This window comes from Danio aesculapii, chromosome 9 (genome assembly GCF_903798145.1).
Source record: "Danio aesculapii chromosome 9, fDanAes4.1, whole genome shotgun sequence".
Lineage (NCBI taxonomy): Eukaryota > Metazoa > Chordata > Actinopteri > Cypriniformes > Danionidae > Danio > Danio aesculapii.
In genome coordinates, this window is record NC_079443.1 from 34,038,968 (window position 1) to 34,057,399 (window position 18,432).

At 36.0% G+C, this 18,432-nt stretch overlaps 2 protein-coding genes across 2 annotated transcripts in view; one reads left to right on the forward strand and one right to left on the reverse strand.

The window, feature by feature from the left end:
* Positions 1–4,883, forward strand: part of vangl1 (VANGL planar cell polarity protein 1) — a 61,174-nt gene extending 56,291 nt beyond the window's left edge. Inside the window, exons 7-9 of the mRNA XM_056465518.1 lie at positions 778–913; positions 1,640–1,874; positions 3,006–4,883. Of these exons, the coding sequence (XP_056321493.1) occupies positions 778–913; positions 1,640–1,874; positions 3,006–3,266 (632 nt within the window). The 3' untranslated portion in view covers positions 3,267–4,883. The remainder of the gene's footprint in view (positions 1–777; positions 914–1,639; positions 1,875–3,005) is intronic.
* Positions 4,884–10,815: 5,932 nt separating this feature from the next.
* On the reverse strand, positions 10,816–12,310 carry LOC130234750 (ladderlectin-like). The gene is made up of 6 exons (XM_056465036.1): positions 12,259–12,310; positions 12,062–12,129; positions 11,739–11,830; positions 11,421–11,546; positions 11,223–11,331; positions 10,816–11,047 (listed from the first exon to the last, which is right to left on the reverse strand). The coding sequence occupies exons 2-6, from the start codon at positions 12,120–12,122 to the stop codon at positions 10,980–10,982; spliced, it is 456 nt and encodes a 151-aa protein (XP_056321011.1). The 5' UTR covers positions 12,123–12,129; positions 12,259–12,310; the 3' UTR covers positions 10,816–10,979.
* Between the last annotated feature and the right edge of the window lie 6,122 nt (positions 12,311–18,432).

Here is an 18,432-nt window from a genome sequence, read left to right on the forward strand (position 1 = left end):
TGACAACATCAACAGCCTGAGGTATCAAGACATTTGTGCTGCCCATTACAGTACAAACCACAGGAGAGGGCAAATTCTACAGCAAGACAGTGCTCCTTCTCGCAAAGAAGGTCAAGGTGCTCCAGGATTGTCCAGCCCAGTCACCATTTATGAACATTATTGAGCATGTCTGGGGTATGAAGGAGGAGGCATTGAAAATTAATCCAAAGAATCTTGATGAACTCTGGGAGTCCTGCAAGAACGCTTTCTTTGCCATTCCAGATGACTTTATTATTAAGTTATTTCAGTCATTGCAGAGATGTATGGATGCGGTCGTTCAAGCTCATAGGTGTCACAATAGCACACAATATCAATCCTTTTTCCACTGCACCATGACTTTATAATCTATACTGTACATTATATGTTACGTGTCTAGACTTTTGTCTAAGTAAAGTCTAAGTACTGTCTTAATTAAATGATTAAGACATGCTCATATTTTATTTTGATAACATAAGTGTAAACTAGAGGCCTTTGCCTTTCATATAAGCCACTTCTGATACCAAATGATCAACAAGAAGTCGAGTTATTATTTGCTGTTTCAAAAACTTGCATAGGTGACAAGACTTTTGTTAGGTAGTGTACATTGTAATATACTATATTTTGACCTGTATCTTGTAATTATTGGTAGTACCATATGAAAGCTTAACAGAATTAGTAGTTAGATTTAACGATTAGTAAACTACGTGATATGAAAAGATATGAAGATGATTTTTTTTCTACTCTACTGTTTTTCAACAGGTGCTGGAAGTGATGCTGCAACGGCTCAGTCTCGAGCAAAAATGGCAGCTGCCGCACGACAGAGAGACACCAGTCACAATGAGCTATACTACGAGGAAGCAGAGCATGATAGACGAGTCCGAAAGCGCAAAGCACGGTAAGACATTCCTCTGAGATTCTGGTCCATACTGACATGATAGCATCTCACAGCTGCTTCAGTTTTGTCAGCTCCACATCCCATTTCAGTTCTATTCCAAACCAGTTTCAGAGGATTTAAGCTTTATGACATGGTGGGTTATCCTGCTGGAAGTAGCATCATGAGATAAGTACACCATGGTCACAAAGGGGTGGACATGGTAAGCAGAAATATAATGCTGTGGTGTTTACTTTTTGCAGCGTAGGTACAAAAGGGTGCCAGTTATGCAAAATATCCCCCACACCATTGCAAAACCCCTAATAGTCTGAATGGTTGATTCAAAGCAGGGTTTTATGTGGTAAACACCAATTTCTTAGCCTACAAATCAACAGTACTCAGTGCTCAGTACACTAGACAAAAGGGTACTGTGCTGTTGTCAACTGACAGGAGTGTGTATAACCAGTGTGCTTTACTTCTGCTGCTGTAGCTCATCTGCTTCAAGGTTTGATGAGTTGTGTGTTCAAATATGCACCTCTGTAGACCTTTACTTGAGTTATTGTTGTCTTTCTGTCAGCTCAAACCATTGGCCTGACCATTCTCCTGGTGCCTTCACAGGGCATTGTTGTCCACAGATTTGCAACTTGCTGAATGTTTTATTTTTTCCGAATATTCCTTGTAAACCATAAAGATGGTTGCTGAAGAAAACACATATGTTATGCTCTATAATATACATCATTGTGCGTCTAGACTGGTGGTGGCAGTAGAGGAGGCGTTCACACATGTCAGACGGCTGCAGGATGAGGAGAAAAAGAAGCCACCAGGAGATGAGATGGACCCACGTGAGGCGGCGCAGGCCATCTTTCCCTCCATGGCTCGAGCGCTGCAAAAATACCTCCGCACCACCCGCCAGCAGCACTGCCACAGCATGGACAGCATTCAGGCACACCTGGCTTTCTGCATTACAAACAACATGACCCCGAAGGTGAGACTAACACAGTGACAACAGTGAGAAACGTGATTTTATAGACTTTTGACATCAGTAAATTAGCCCGCAAATTCATATGGTTCAAGTGTCTGTAACAGGAGTAACTAATAAACAAAATAACAAATATTGTCATAAAGGAATAAAATTTTTCTCTACATTTTTTTCTCACAAAAAAATGTTGGTTTCTTTTATTTTGTCTCTGAATTACTTGCATTAATTTTTTTGGTAGCACTTTAGAATAATGATACATTAGGTAAGTGAAGTTTATTTTTAAACTAATTTCAAGAGGATCACGTGCTTATGATTGATCACGGCTGGTCCCGCATTATTCAGTTTATGATTTACCAATCAGACGATTCCTAAGTTACCATAAATAACCCCACTTCCACCCCTACTCATCCTCCTTTCCTAGATAGGTGGCACTGTTGCCTCACAGCAAGAACGTCACTGGTTCTAGTCCTTACCAAGCCAGTCAGCGTTTCTGTGTGGAGTTTACATGTTCTCCCATGCTCGCGTGGGTTTCCCCCATGTCCCCCGGTTTTCTCCCACCTTCCAAAAACATGCGACTTAAGTTAGTTGACTAATCCACAGCAACAGCACCATAGACATACTCCTACTAAGTAGTAATCTCTTCATAGCAATCCCTAATTGGTCATTAGCTACAAACAGCAGGGGAGTTCTCGAGATCTACCTGAGCTCAAACTCCCCTCTCTCCCTGCAAACGGGACATTAACATTAACTAACATTAACACATAAATAAATGCCGTAATAAATGCATTACTAATAGTTTGTTCATGTTAGTAAATACATTAACTAATGGACAATTTTTTTCAAATATTACCAATTTTTTTCTTTGACTCATGACTTAATTAGTCAAAAATACTAGTTTATAAACTTTCTCATAAATCTTTGTCTATTTTTATGGTGTAATCTCGCAAGCTGCTATTTGAGAAATATTAAGTTATTTGTATTTATAATTAAAATGCTAAAATATTATTGAAAAATGGAAGGACTAAAATTGCCATTTCCAACTTCCAAATATTACACACAAGATCTCTTTAGATCAGCTGTCCTTACAGCACCAGCAGCTACGAGTAAACAGAAATGGGCACTCTTGTTCTCTTCTAGGCATTTCTGGAAAGTTATCTGACTGCTGGCCCCACAATGCAGTACGGGAGAGAGAGCTCTCAGACTCGCCACTGGACACTGGTCAGCGAGGCGTCCGTCACCAGTCCCCTCCGGCACGGCTCTGAGTTCCAGCTTAAATCATCTGACTTCAGCCTAGTGGTCACCAGCAAAACCATCCCGCACCTCAAACTGTCCGAGGAGTACGTCCATCCCAAATCACACAAGTTTGTACTACAACTACAGTCTGAGACCTCTGTCTGATGGAGTGGGCTGCTCTCGTCCATTTGCTTTTTCTACGCTTGTAAATTTCGGACTAGTACTATTTTGTTTTGAAATTCTTTTTTCACTTTTTCACAGTTTATAAATGGCATTTTACATGATGTATGTATTTTGATACAATATTTGTTATTACTGAGAACAGAAGAGAACAAAAAACAAGAGAAAAAATGTACCTGTAATGTGTGTTATCTGATGACCTAGTGCTGACTGGTGTGATTGTGCGTTTGTGCTCCTTGTCTGTATGTTTCGTTTTGCATAGAGCAAATGCTAGTTAAGTAATGTGATAAACGGCAAATTTTGCTTTTGCAAGCAGATATTGTTTAGCATATCTATGCTTATGAGGCCTGTATGTTTTATCAGTTCACCACAACACAAATGAGTGTTGATTCATATTGAAGTATCATGAGATCAGGTAAGTTTGGAAACACTGCTTGAGGATTGCGAAATTGCACCGGCAAAAAAATCTTGTCTGCTGTCAATACTGCTGAGATGTCATTTAATTAATATTTAGGAGTTTAAAATTCTAAATTGGATAAGAAACAGTATACAGAGAGAGAAATAATTCAGAAAAAGCACCTCATTACCAGATTTGTATCATAATTTTAAAATATGTATTAATATAAATATATATAATATATCCAGTGTTGGGACAATGCATTACAAGTAATGTGAGTTATGTAATAATATTACTTTTCTAAGTAACGAGTAAAGTAACACATTACTTTTAAAAATCAAGTTATAATATTTGAGTTAGTTTAATTAATTAGCTTTAAAATATATATATATATATATATTGCTGAATTAAAATAAAGTAGTCACAATAAATTACGCAGTCAATGAGAGAATGTTCATAATTTTGAACACATCAAAGAAAAGGGCATCGTCTGAATGTACAGTGATTTCACTTAAGACAAATAGTACAAAAGTGACAAACACAATGCTTTAAACTTTCAATAATCTGAATATACGGCATATATAGCTCTGGGGTCAGGAAGTTCCCTGAAAACATCCTAAAAATATATATTTTATGTGTTTTTTAAGGTAAATTAAGGTCATACAGTACATTGTTAATTGCAGAGCTCCTCTGTTTAAAAAAGAAAGAAAAAAAACAAGTTCTGAAAGAGATCAAGCCTCAGCCAGGTAATAAAAAATAACGCAAAAGTAACTCAAAAGTAATGTAACACATTGTTTACCATAAAAAGTAACTAAGTAACACAACTAGTTACTTTTTTGGGAGAGTAACTCAATATTGTAATGCATTACTTTCAAAAGTAACTTTCCCCAACACTGATATAACAAAAAGCACTTTGTTAAACATCTTAAACAACAAAGGTTATTGGGGAGATTAAGTTCCCAAAATGTAATTCGAAAGCATGATTAAATTGAACACTTATAGATCACAAACAATGGAAAACTATCTGTTAATTGTAACTTTTCCAGTGCCATAATAATAGCATGATATAGCCAAACATGATCATTTTCAGCCTATTGGGTTATTTTATTTCTGCAGTTTTAATATCTTGGAAGAAAAAGGAGTAAAATGTAAAAGGAAAAAAACAGCCTTTCCTTTGTGATGAATAAATTGTGATTTGTAGTTCACCTCTTTTTTGTGTGGTAATTAAATTGTGTATGAGGTATTTTTACAGTAATTTATTTTTATTGTGTGTGCCTGAGTGTGTGCGCGTGTTCATCATCATCGTCATCATCATCAATAACTTGTGTTTACAAAATGCAAGCCCATTAATGCTGCCTAACACATATATAAACCTGCTCTTCGCTGTTTTTTAAGGCTTGAAGTTTGTTCGCTTATGAAGCAAAATAGAGAATTAACCTTGTATGCCTTTTTTTTTATTGCTCCGTTGACATTTTCCACTAAGGCTAATATATGATTTCTTTATGTATTTATTGATAAAGGATTTTGTTTATGTTATTTACATTTTCTAGCTGTTATAGCATAATTTTCCATTCTGTCTTGTCAGTTTAGTCATGCCTGATCACGCAATACCTTTACATTCAATTAAGGGTTTTGTTTTTTAAAAAGCTCAAGTCAGAAATCAGGGTCTTTCAAGTACAGATTTATAAGAGTGAAATAATTTAGACTGAAACCATAAGAGAAGCACAAGTTTCATTTTCTTAACCTGAAAGTTTGATTAAATAATATGACTAATTCAGATCATTTATACAGTGAGTTACAGTAAAACACTTTGTCTCGGGAAATTGTTGGATATTTCTTGCAAGATATGTTCAGCAAAGACATGATTTATTTTTATTTTGTCTTCACTTTCAAACTGGAATTTGTTGTCTGCAGAGCTTTTGGCCATTTATCTGTGTATGTATGTATGTATATATATAAATATGGACTATTTCATGTATTAAACTATACTGTATGTATATAATTTATTTATTAGTGTATGTAGTTTACACTTGTTTTGTGTACACCTTTGCATGTGCATATGTTTTATTAATGTATTCATTGATTTCCATTATGGGTATAAAAATATAAAATCATTTTGGACAGCTGAATTGCATTGGACTTGATTGCATTGTGCACTGGGATTCAAAGGAACAAGAAAGCAAACCAATATTATATTCTGATGAGTAACTGCCCTAACTTTATTATTCAAATGCTTTTTATACGTCTCAAACTGGTCTGGTTATAGTCAAATCATTTTTTGACATCTAGAACACTAGATGTCGCTGGTTACCCATCTGGAGGATAGTGAGTTGATGTTGATGACTTGATGTACTGTATATCAGGCTACGTTCACACTGCAGCCAAATGTGGCCAGAATCAGATTTTTTTATTTATTTTTTGCTGTGACTCATGTAATAATAGTGTGAACAGCCCAAACCGCATGGAATCTGAACTTTTCAGGTCAGATCTTCAGATCACATGTAGAATTAAATCAGACACAGGTCTGATGTTGTGCAATGCGACCGCAGTGTGAACGGTTATGTCGGATTTCATGTGACTTTTACATAATCTTCGAGCTACATGCGTCATCATTCTGTGCTGCAAACATCCTCTACTCCTCAGCTGCATAGTAGAATAGCACACGTGACAATTAATTTACCACAGAAAGTTAGTTGTTCATTTTGAAAAAGATTTTGGAGGCAAAACTGCTTGCTTGTTAACGATCGAGGGACGGGTTGATCGCGAAGGTGAAGAGCGCCGTACGTGTTGCGGATAGGGGATCCGTGTGCAAAGGAGGAAGAACTTTCTCTGACAGAAAAAGGGCAGGTGCTCGAGCACCCAAACCCCCTAATAACGAAGTAAAATTAAATAACTCTGCAAAAGGAAATAAAGCAACTCCGCCTCACAGTTCAGTCTGCGGCTGCTCATTAACCCTTGATGAGTTCACTACACCTGTGGTCAAACAAGCGTGCACCACGCTGTCATAAATCACAAATGATCAGTGTTTTCAATCACAAGTGCCTTTTAGATTTCAAATGCCGAAATACACACTAGTAGTAGCAGAACAATCTTTTACACTTCATGAAATACACCACGGTTGTCTGTGAAAAGGGCAATAATCATATAAGCATGATCTGACAACGTGCTTCATATAGTATCCCGTTTAATTAGACATTTTGTCCTGCCCATAACTGTATATTTGCGCATGCTGGTCAGTTTAGGACCATGATCTGTTTACACTGCAAATCTGATATTGGCCACATTTATTAGAGCAGTGTGAACACCCATGCAAAAAATATTTGATCTGAGAAAACATCAGATTTGAGCACTAAGCCTGGCTGTGTGAACGTATAGCCTTTATGTTGATGACTATCAGCTTCATCTTATTGATTTTGAGTTAAGCCTGTTTTTATCTTAGTGAAATTTATGCAAGTTATAAAAAAATGTATTTCACAAATTCAAATCTCAAAACTAACACTGAACTTTCTGAAGATATTTGCTAGTCAAGTTAGTAGCCTATGTTCGTCAAACAAGATTGACGCCCCTCTCGCTGGTAACAATAATTTTGGAAATATGACTTTAAATTGCACTAACGTTTGGTGAGTTTAATGATTAGTGAGTGTATGTTTAACACCAAAGTTATTAATAGGAGACGAAATCGAAGCAGGATACAGCTTGCCAGTAAAACGGAAAATGAGCGGCAGATGCAAGTGGGGTAAGTAGGCTAATGTGTCTTTCTTATAAAATTGTTTTTACGGTCTCTTTTAGATATTAAATAACCAAATGTAGACTTTTTAAGAGTAGACTTGCCTTGCAGCTACCTCAAAGAAATGTATTTTACATTTCAAGTTGTGTTAGCATATTTATTTGCTGTGTTCATGCAGTATTATTATTTTGGGAACATCGTTTGTTCAGTCTCTTCGAATTCATGCTATTACTTTCATTATCCAAAAATATTTATGATTTCTTTTTGTAAACACCTTTTTTTGGGTTTTAGTCTACACTATAGTAAAAAATTATGCTAAAATTTGTACAAATTTATAAATTTGAAGGTTTTATGTCATAAAATGTGGGTGGCACGGTGGCTCAGTGGTCAGCACTGTCATCTCATAGGAAGAGTGTCACTGGTTTGAGTCCTGGCTGGGTCAGTTGGCATTTCTGTTCGGAGTTTGCATGTTCTCCCCGTGTTGTTGTGGGTTTTCTCCGGTTTCCCCCACAGTCCAAAGACTGGATAGGTGAATTAAAAAAACTAAATTGGCCATAGTGTACTATGTACTGGGTTGCAGCTGGAATGGCATACTGTAGATACTTTGGTAGTTCATTCCAGTGTTGCAACCCCTAATGAATAAAGCTGAAGGAAAATGAATGTATATCATAAAATACAAATATACTAAATGTAAACCCTTTTAGGCATCTTCAAACAATATCTGCAACTGTATTTGAATAGCCTACAATTTCAACATAGTAGCCAAGATGTTTAAACTCCTAAAATTTGTTTTGTTTAAAATTCAAAAATGTTTCCCTTTTATGTGTCCTCTCATTTCCTTTTTTTCTTTATCTCTTTCTTTATACTTTTGTTATAGGTTTAATACTTAAATTTAATTTAATAATTCCCTTATTAAAAAGGTATTAGCTTATCTCTTTGTACAGATAATATTCTCTGTTTTATTTGTATATACTACTCTTTTGTTGTTATTGCAATAATAATACAAATAAAAATAAATACATAAGGGACATTCTACCAGAAACATACATTTTCACTTATGCAAAAATTGACAGGGCCTAACTTTTAAGCTTGTCCTCCTCAAAAAAAAAAAAAATAGAAAAACAAGCATAAAATCATACAATTTAATGATAGAGCGCTTCCTTGATCACTGTCAGTTTCCCCTCTTAAAGGTGCATAGCACACATTTTATGTTAAATTTAAAGCAAATGTGACAGAACTGACAGAAACATGGGGACACTTGTAAAATAGTATTTATTTGCAGGATTTATTTATAATTTCCTGCTTTTATTCAATTGATGTGAATTAAAACAACTTAAACTTGCTATTTCTAAAGGTTTTTGTTCTAAATAAGTTTTTAGCATAACAAAGCTCAACGCAGTAGGTTCAATGTGATATATGCCGAAGTATGCTAATAGGACTTTTAATTTGCCAGTAACCTGGGTTAATCGTTTCCGGTGAATTGTATGCCAATCCAAAATCGGCACGTTTAAGGTCTGTTTTCTTTAAAAATCAGCGATCTCCACTGGCTAAGTAATATCTGATATAAAGTGGGTCTCAGATTGTACAAGAAGCACTGCATTAAATAAAATTTTTCCCTGCCATGTCTTTATAATATAAGCATTTATTTTACCCCAGTATATGCAATGGAGAGTCCGCGCTAGCCTGCAGATTCTGACGGGCGCGTGCGAGTAAACGGCTTTTTGTCTTGTTTGAATGAATGAATGAATGAATGAATGAATACCAAAGTCGGTTTAACTGATTGTATTTGAATTACATTACAACATCAATGCTGTAAAAGGAACCATATAAAATGGAAAAAACTCACGATAACAGGTCACCGGAAGTTTATCAGTATAGGAAACAGACTAGCTCGGCATATTGGGCTAAGGACAATGACAGGGTTTGTACAATTGTAAAGTGTTATTAATAAATAAAAATAAATCTGATAACCAAATGAATTACATATTCATTTACAGAACAACTCACAGAAAACAACCATCAGTCCATTTTTAGATTTTTTTTTGGGATGAAATACTTTTTATTCACTGTATTTACGTTTTTATTTCAAGGACAGATAATGTACATTTCTGGTAGAATGTCCCATAACCCCTGACTGCGCTCGACTAACCTGGTCGAATGCCGGCTGCAGCTGTGCTTCGAGTGGTACACACCTATCAGCTGTAGCTTGTCAGTACATCTTATTCCACATGGCGTTGAGTTGGCCAATTTCAATAGTATCTGACTGAAGACTTGCATATACAAGCTGAGACATGCAGTCGCACTCAGTGTCCACTTCAATGCTGAGGCATTCACTTTCACAAAAACACGTCTGTCTGAATAGTCATGGTGGCAGGCCACATCCGATGCAATCTAGAAAGTGAAGAGGGGGGGAGGGGTGTAGCGCCCTAGGCCAGACTCAAGGTGGCAGGCCAGATTGACCGTCAGGCCACCGGGAAATGTCCTGGTGCTATCTAAGGCCAGTCCGCCCCTGAGCCGACCTCATCCAACCATGTTTTTTATAAAAGTTTTAAACACTGATTAATTTGGTGTCTGTCCGCTACAAAAGAAAACAATGTAAACACATGGCGCACCTTGGTGGAGCTTGTGTGACGGGCTAAAGAAGAGGGCTGGCTTATGAAACTTTTTCTCTATCAGCCACCAGTACACTGAAGCGAGCAGCTGTTTTTTAGCATTTACACCCCCGACTACTGCAATGCGGAGTGTCAGAAGGTTCGAAAGACACAGATGTTAGTTGACCAAACAGGTGCATTTATTGAACAAGTTGTAAATATGGTGAGTTTTAATAAATTATGAATTATTGCAGGAATATTAATTGTGATGAACACAACATTTGTTTTTAGGACAGGAAAGCTTGTGTATATAGAAGAAAACTCAAAACAGTGGTAATGAGCAGGTTTCAGGAGCTGGTGAAGGTCAGTAAGTGCACGTGGGAGGAGAACATGAGAGAGACCCAAAGGAAAAACTTCATATTGTCCCTAGAGCACAGGTCTGAGTTTGAGTCATTTTACAAATTAGAGACCAGGACTAAGGGGAGGAATGTACTTGTATGCAGTGCTGGTGATACAAGTGAGGCTCGTCAGTAGTCGTGAGACTGAGAGCAGTCAGTGATGGTGGAGTATGATGTATGTACAGTACATGTAGGTGTATATATTCATTTTTTTTCTATACAGTGTAGTGGGAAACAGCCCTAAAATCTCATTTTATTTTTCCCCTTTGTTAACTTTTTTTATTATTTTATTATTATTAATTATTAATTAACAGAACATTTTTCACTGGCTACCACTGCTTATAGTTATAATATATCCACCCTTAATTCTTAATACAACATAAGTGTATATTTTGGCACATAAATAATTAAACAACACACACAACTTGCTTTTATTTTATTGATATGAAGAGTGTTACAGAGAAGGTATTGAGAAGATATTCAGGTAAGTTTTAATTTCAGAGCAACATTTTGTAAAGATATCATTGGAAAAAGTAAAATTAGTACAATCAATGTAACTGTGAAGCAGGATGACTGCATTTGATCTCACAGGTTTGCAGCACACATGTATCCCATTGAGGTTGAACAGCCCTGATCGTTCCAGCAACGGTTGACTGTAGGGTAGAAAAATAATGATTGAATCATACAGTGGTGACAGATCAAAACTAAAATAGCTTGTTAAACTTAAATCTTTTCTGACAAATGTGGCTTTTTATGTAATGGTATGAATTTATACCACTGTAAATAACTGCTGAATCTGAAAAAAGAAAAAAAACATTTCGTTCTTACCGGTCCACTGCATCTCCAAGCAGTTCTCAATATTCAGGTTGTTCGGCTCTGTAGCGCACCAGTTGTTGTAATCAATCACAGATCCATCAGTCCACAGCCACTGTCCTTCCTAATGTGTGAAGAGGATGATTGTATATATCAAATGATCATTATTAGCGTTTTTCCAGTATGTTAAGAGCATGAAATTGTTAGACCTACTTGTTCACCATCATGTCCACCAATCCAGCAGCGTGTGGAGGAACCAGGTATCAGACTCAGCAGGAAATCATTTTCCGCTTTATTATGCACAGAAGCAAGATTGGCACCAAAACTTTGACAGTTTTTCTGAGGAGATGTTTTTAAATGGTCAACTCAACATTTTTTAAAATAATGAATAATCCACAAAACTAAGGTATTTCATAAGAGGCTTGGGCTGGTTGATTATTTGCTCAATTTGTTTTCTGTATAAATTATTTTCAGGTCTGGGATTTCCTTTAGAAATAATAAAATTTTAGCTGTTGTATCAAACCTCATTACCTCTGCTGTGGCCCAGGTAGCTGACTGAGAGAAGAACCTGTAGCATTTGACTCCAAGTTTTGCCCATCCATAGGGACATTGACATGTTCCAACTATCACACAGAACACGATAGCTATTGTTATATTCAGTTTTTGACTATTATTATTTTATGTGGTTTATTTTTGGTTTGATTATGTTGCAAATACATAGACACTGTCATTAATCATGCAAACATTAGTCAAAATATTATAAATATTCTGCTATTCCTTTTAATAAAGCTGCAGCATGTCAAAAAGTTGGAAGAACATATTTTGAAAAGGAAGGGTTTTTACAAACAAATTACTTGCTGCATTCCCCATGGAGACCATGATGGAAAGAAGCAGAAGGTTTCTCAGCATTGCCATGATGAACCTGAAAATAAATAAGCCGAAAGAGATAATGTGCATGTTCACATTCCACACACTGTTGATTCTCAAATTATTTTTAAGACAGCATATACCTTAAGTAGATTATTCAGCAAGTTGCTGTCTCAAAACTCACCTTAGTGTTCAGATGATTGAAGAGTTTGTGAAGTTTGAGAAATTTCCTGCTTTTATATTATCGAGTGTGTATGAGTCACGAGGAAGATACAGGATGTGACTTGTTTAAATTGTGGATTTATTCAAATTTTATGAGAATGTGGGTTTAAGTAATTATTTATTTTTAGTTTAAATTATTTAATTAGTTTAAATATTATTCAAAAGAGACCTTTTCCTTATGAACAAAATATTTGAAGGACAACAAGGAAATAAAGTACATACATAGACATGATCATGCATTCCATGTGTATTATTTCAAGAGTTCACACTTAGATTATGCTTAACTATGAATGCAGGTTTGGCATGCTGTCCCGGGAGAGAACCCTGAGCTTGGAGATAGATGAGCCCAAGGCACCCACCTGGTCAATGAGTATTAGAAGGGATATGAGATCAGGTAGTTTTTTGCCTATACCTTAATTAATAAGATGGTTCTACAGGAATCAATTCAGTATGTACGCTTTAAGTGCTTGTGACTGTTGCTACAATTCACTTGTATCACATGTTTTAGACTGTGGAAGAAAATCGGATTACACGGGGTAAACCCACGCGAACACGGGGAGAACATGTAAGAGTGCCGACTGGCTCAGCTAGGACTTGAACCAGTGGCCTTCTTGCTGTGAGGCAGCAGTGCTAGCCACTGAGCCACCGTGTTGCCTGATTCTAAAATTGAGGAGGAGGGAGGAACTAATGATGGGGGGGGGGGGGGGGTTCCAAAACGAAGATAGGGTATGAAGTTTAGGCTGGATATTTATATTAAATTTGGTATAATCCGATTAGCTAGCTAATGATTAGCGATAGGGACCAGCTGTAGTCAATCATATCACGTGCTCCTCTTGAAATTAGTTTGTGAAACTTCACATAGCAGATAAGTCTTCTTGTGATTAATGCTTGATAACCAAGTTTTTTGTCATTCCTTTTGTTGTTGTTGTTGTTGTTGTTGTTGTTGTTGTAATACCGTTCATATGATTGTTTGACATGGCAATTTTGGCTTTTTAAGTAATTCATCTTGTTACCATGTCAAATTAACAGACATCAAGTTATTAGAAGCAACAGGGAATTCCACTCAAGGGGGCTTTAAAGTCACAAAAAAAACTAAACAAAAATATGAACTCACTGTTAATTACATCATGTTACAGACACCAGAAGTCCAAATTGGTATTTCTTTTTATTAATGCTTCAATACTTAAAGGTGTTGTATGGAAGGTACTAAAAAATACATTATGATTACCTGTGGGTGGTCACCAGTGAATGAGTTTAATAATTAATGATTTTTGCTTGGAATTTTTTAACACAATTGTTAAAGCAGAAACTGAGGCGAAATCGATCCTAGAAAACCTTAAAAAGGGAGAATTAAAAACAAAGCAACCTGTCACTAGGGTGGTACCTTTTCAAAAGGTACACATTTGTACTTGAAGGGTCCATATTGGTACCTCAAAAGTATATATTAGTGCCTAGACATTTTAAGAGGAACACTTTTGTGATTTTTAGGTACTAAAATGTACCTTTAAGGCATTAATATGGACCTTTTAGGTACACATTTGTACCTTTTCAGAAGGTACCACCCCAGTGACAGCTTGCCTACCTTTATTTCTGAGAGTGTAGTATGGCAATAAATGTCATGTAAAATGGCATTCAAACTCACATTATTAGCATTTAACACTGAATAAAGCACATGAGGTGTACCTGAGGTGATCGTTGTCAGTTTACACTGTTGTTCAGATGCAAGAAATAGAAGTCGTTTCTAAAATATATATTTCAGACAGTGTTGGGCAAGCGACTTGAAAAAATGTAGTGAGCTAAGCTATTAGCTACTCTACTAAAAATGTAGCTAAACTATAAAAGCTACTCTCTTGGAAATGTAGCAAGCTAAGCTAAAAGCTACATGGCAAAAGTAGCTTATCTACAGTGTTGGGCAAGCTACTTGAAAAATGTAGCGAGCTAAACTATTAGCTACACTACATAAAATGTAGCTTAACTACATTAAAAGCTACACCCTGGGAAATGTAGCAAGCTAAGCTAAAAGCTACTTTGCAAAAGTAGCTTATAGCTACATTTAAGTTATTTTTGCAATTTTCATTTTTAAATCGAAGCAATTTAAATTATCATTCATATCTTAGTGATCATTAAAACTGTCAATGAATCATATGAGGCAGAATTGTTCAGTTCAGTTATTTACTGTAAATAATACTGTACCAAACAGAAACAAATTATAGTATATTACAGCAAAAACAAAAAATCCAATAAAACCAGATGTTTTGCATTTAAAACACCACAGTAATGTAAAGGGAAATATTTATGAATAAGCATCAAATTACACTAACTTACATATTCATTACTATCATTAATAACTATCATAAAATAATAGTAATTACTGTAGTATACTTTAGCCTTTACTACAGTAAACTATATATATATATATATATATATATATATATATATATATATATATATATATATATATATATATATATAGACCTCCTCTCCCTCAGTCATCTCTCCATCAATGAAGTTTCTCCTGTCAGCACAATGATTGATTTGTAACGTCACCGACCAGAGTGAGAGGTGGCAGTAACGCACCTAAAAGTTTATTGTCAACCATCGTAAAACAGGAAGAAGAAATCGTCATTCTCACCATCGTATGAATGTATCAGAGAGACACCGGCCTCACAGCTCCGTGAATGTTGGTTTTATCCACTTATTGATCCACGAACGGTAAATGTAGCTTGTGTGAAAATACCTTCGCTACCGAAAAGCTATTTGATTTAGAAAGTAGCGACGCTACCGCCCAACACTAATTTCAGGTGCTGGTTAGGACAAAATCTCCTTGTAATATGGAAAATTTTCCTTCTATCGCATGCCGCTGCTTTTATTTAGAACACAATTTAAATCAGCCTTAAGGTTTGACAGTCAGGCACACTGCTGTTGGTGTTGTCAATTTGCATTTGTTTTGGACCAGGAGTGCAATACCTAGTTCAACCACTGTGTGTCAAACTTGCATACTGCACCTTTAATTAAGGGTGCTTTCAAACTAGCTATTTTGGTCCGCACCAGGTTCGTTTGACGTCAGAGTTCGGAACGTTTAGCTAGTGTGAACGCTGTCTTCTAAACACGGGTGCGCACCCGTGAAATGTGAAAAGAGGTGGTCTGGGGGTACGGTTTGTGCAAACTCTGGTTCGGAACCGCCAAGAGAACGTTCATTCGTGTGTGTATGTCTGTGTATCACGTACTGTACCTTGGTGACAAGTGGGACTGAGCCAGGGCAAACACAGTGATGATGTCCGCTTGTCGTCTCCAAAATCAGCTTCTGCGGAGATCACACTATGTTCTGAACATTTTTTATATTTTTGTGGTAGATGGGCGCAAGTCACTTTCTGTGTGTCCAAAAAAAAAAGATCCAGTAAAAGCAGAATGACCTCGATGTGCGTATGTCTTTCCATTTTGCCCTCACCTAGCAAAAGCCCTACTCACAACAGCAGCTCGATGATGCAAGCGTACCGGGGTTCAGAAGGAAAAAAGACTGAACACAAAATAGCCAAGGTGACGGCAAGGGGGGACAATTGAACTTAGGTTTGGTCCAGGCAGTTAAACCAAGGGAAGCACCCTAAAGCAGCTAATCTCTTATAAAATGTACATATTTTAATTTTACATAAAATTAACATTTGTTTTGCAACTTTTATGTAACAGAATAACATAAAATAGGTTTTTGCAAATAAATGTTAAATATGAAATGTTAAAGTCAAATATTGTAACATTCAGCAACGGACATTAACACTATTATCTAGGGAAATTATTACTGGATGAAAGATCACCATTAGCATGAATGTGGTTGGTTGTTATTTATCTTTGAATATCTTCTCTGTACTTTTACTCTGTTTCTTTTCCTGTCCTACATAGAAAAGAGAAGACATGTTTTCATATTTACAGTATTATATTTCAGGATTATTTAAAGTGTGTAATATATTGAAATTTAATATCTATTGACATTCAGTGTTGACAGTTTTGGGCAGCATAAGTGGGATAAAATGTATATAACCATTGTGATCTATAGACCTAACATTATGTTAGTGTAACATTAATACACGTTTAAGTTTTACTGTTTTAAGATTAAGTTTTACTGTCAATAAGTGCCCAGACAAAGAGTATAGCATATTTTTTAGTATTTAGTTTTGTTTTTAAAGTGATTATTTAACATACTCATGAGCTTTTAATTAAAACATTTTCTATCAAACAATTGAAGGACAGACACCATCACATTTCACAAATATTGAAAGATATAAATCAGTAAATGTTGACTTTAACAAGCAATGTTATCTTCATTATCAGTGACTGTCATGGATACCTTCCAGTATAAATGGGTTGTTGATTTTTTTTGGTCTTGATGGTTTCATGAGAACACCTTGTTTGAATATACAGTACAGACCACACCTATAAAGAGAGCTGTTCTTAGATAATTTTTTCCAGTGTACTGTATTATTTTAAACATCAGATTTTTTTGTTTGAATTTATATGTTGTGAATTTTCCTTTATGAATTGTTGATAAAATCTAAAAGGAATGTTCTCAGAAAAATGTAAGCTCAGAAATGGATTCACTTTGAGGTTTAAATGTGCTTATTTGGAAGTGAACGGTCCTATTCGAAAAAAATATATTTTTATATTTCAAGTCAGGTCAAGTTGAGATTTATTATCATTCTGCTACATGTGTGGACATACAGGAGAATGAAATGTGTCTTGCAGGACCACGGTGCTACACAGATAATCAAACATAAATATTAACACAACACTGATGTCAGAGCTATTTTAAACCTATACATAACGAACGTACTGGAGCAGTAATCTAACTATACTAATAACTATGCATATACTTTACATACTTAAACTACACTGTAAAAAAATCGTATGTGTTATTTATATATATTTATATACTTTTATAATTTAAGCAAACCACAATTTACTCATCTTTATTAATGAAAATTTTTCATTCATAACTTTTAAAATATAGAATTTATATTGAAATACATACACTTTTTTTTGCCAAACATTGTTTTATTACATGTTCCACTGATAACAAAATGGTACTTGCAATTTGTTAAACAAAGCTAACAGTGTTTTATCCATGTCATGGAAACAAATGTTCTGTCATTTTTTACTTTGTGCATACCAACTTTCTTTTGTAGAAATAGTCCTACGAAAGGCCACATCCATATCATCCTGCAGGCCAAGACCGGATACTAGGTTGCTGTTGGAAGTGGTGTTAGAGAGGCCAGCAGGGCTCTCCTGGCCAAATTCCCTTAATTGGCCCTTATCTGTCATGGCCTCCCAATCATCCCCATCCACTGAATTAGCTCCATCACATGGTTTCTCCACTCCACCTATAGCTGGTGTGTGGTGAGCGCACTGGTGCTGTTGTCCTGTGGCTGCTGTCGTATCAACCAAATGGATGCTGCACACTGATGGCAGTGTGGAGAGACCCCCCTCATGATTGTGAAGCGCTTTGGGTGTATGGCCATACATGATAAATGCGCTGTCATGATCACCAGTGATCCTTCCTGACAGGTCACTGGTGAACTACAAGTGTCCGGTTTAGGAACTACAAATCCTATCAGGCCATGTTAAACCCCAGCTGTTCATCACGGCTGATGAGACTCACACACACACAGCTGAGACTTGTGATGACTGATCATTCAGACTATTTATACACCACACATACACAAGTTTAGTACGGAGTCTTTGTAGTTGTTGTACATACCTTGCATGTCTTAGCATCTTGTTGTTTAGTCTGTTTTTTGACTTTAGCCTTTGTTTGTTTGATCCTGTTTGCTACTTATTTTTGACCTTATGCCAGTTTTTTGACGACATTTTTGCATTGCCCTTTTTTGTACCAGCCACTTCTGTTATCCCTGTTTTGCTTAAATATAATCTTATTTTACCTGCACTTGGATCCTCATCTCTGTTGTTCCTTGCTTTGAGCCCCACTCGTGACATGCGCTATATAAATACACATTACTTACTTACTAGTCATATTTTAGACAAAATCTGACAGAATTTGTGTATTGCATAACATATAAAACCAGTACATTTATCCATATCTATAAATTAAAAATATTATCTATAAAGCTATATCTCAAAATATTAGCAA

Bases quoted from the DNA above. Each gene is read 5' to 3' on its own strand.
- LOC130234750 (XM_056465036.1), bottom strand. From the start codon at position 12,122: ATGGCAATGCTGAGAAACCTTCTGCTTCTTTCCATCATGGTCTCCATG. The intron at 11,831-12,061 runs GTAATTTGTTTG...TCTGTGTGATAG, and splicing joins CTCCATGGGGAATGCAGCAA to TTGGAACATGTCAATGTCCC. The intron at 11,547-11,738 runs GTAATGAGGTTT...ACATCTCCTCAG, and splicing joins CTACCTGGGCCACAGCAGAG to AAAAACTGTCAAAGTTTTGG.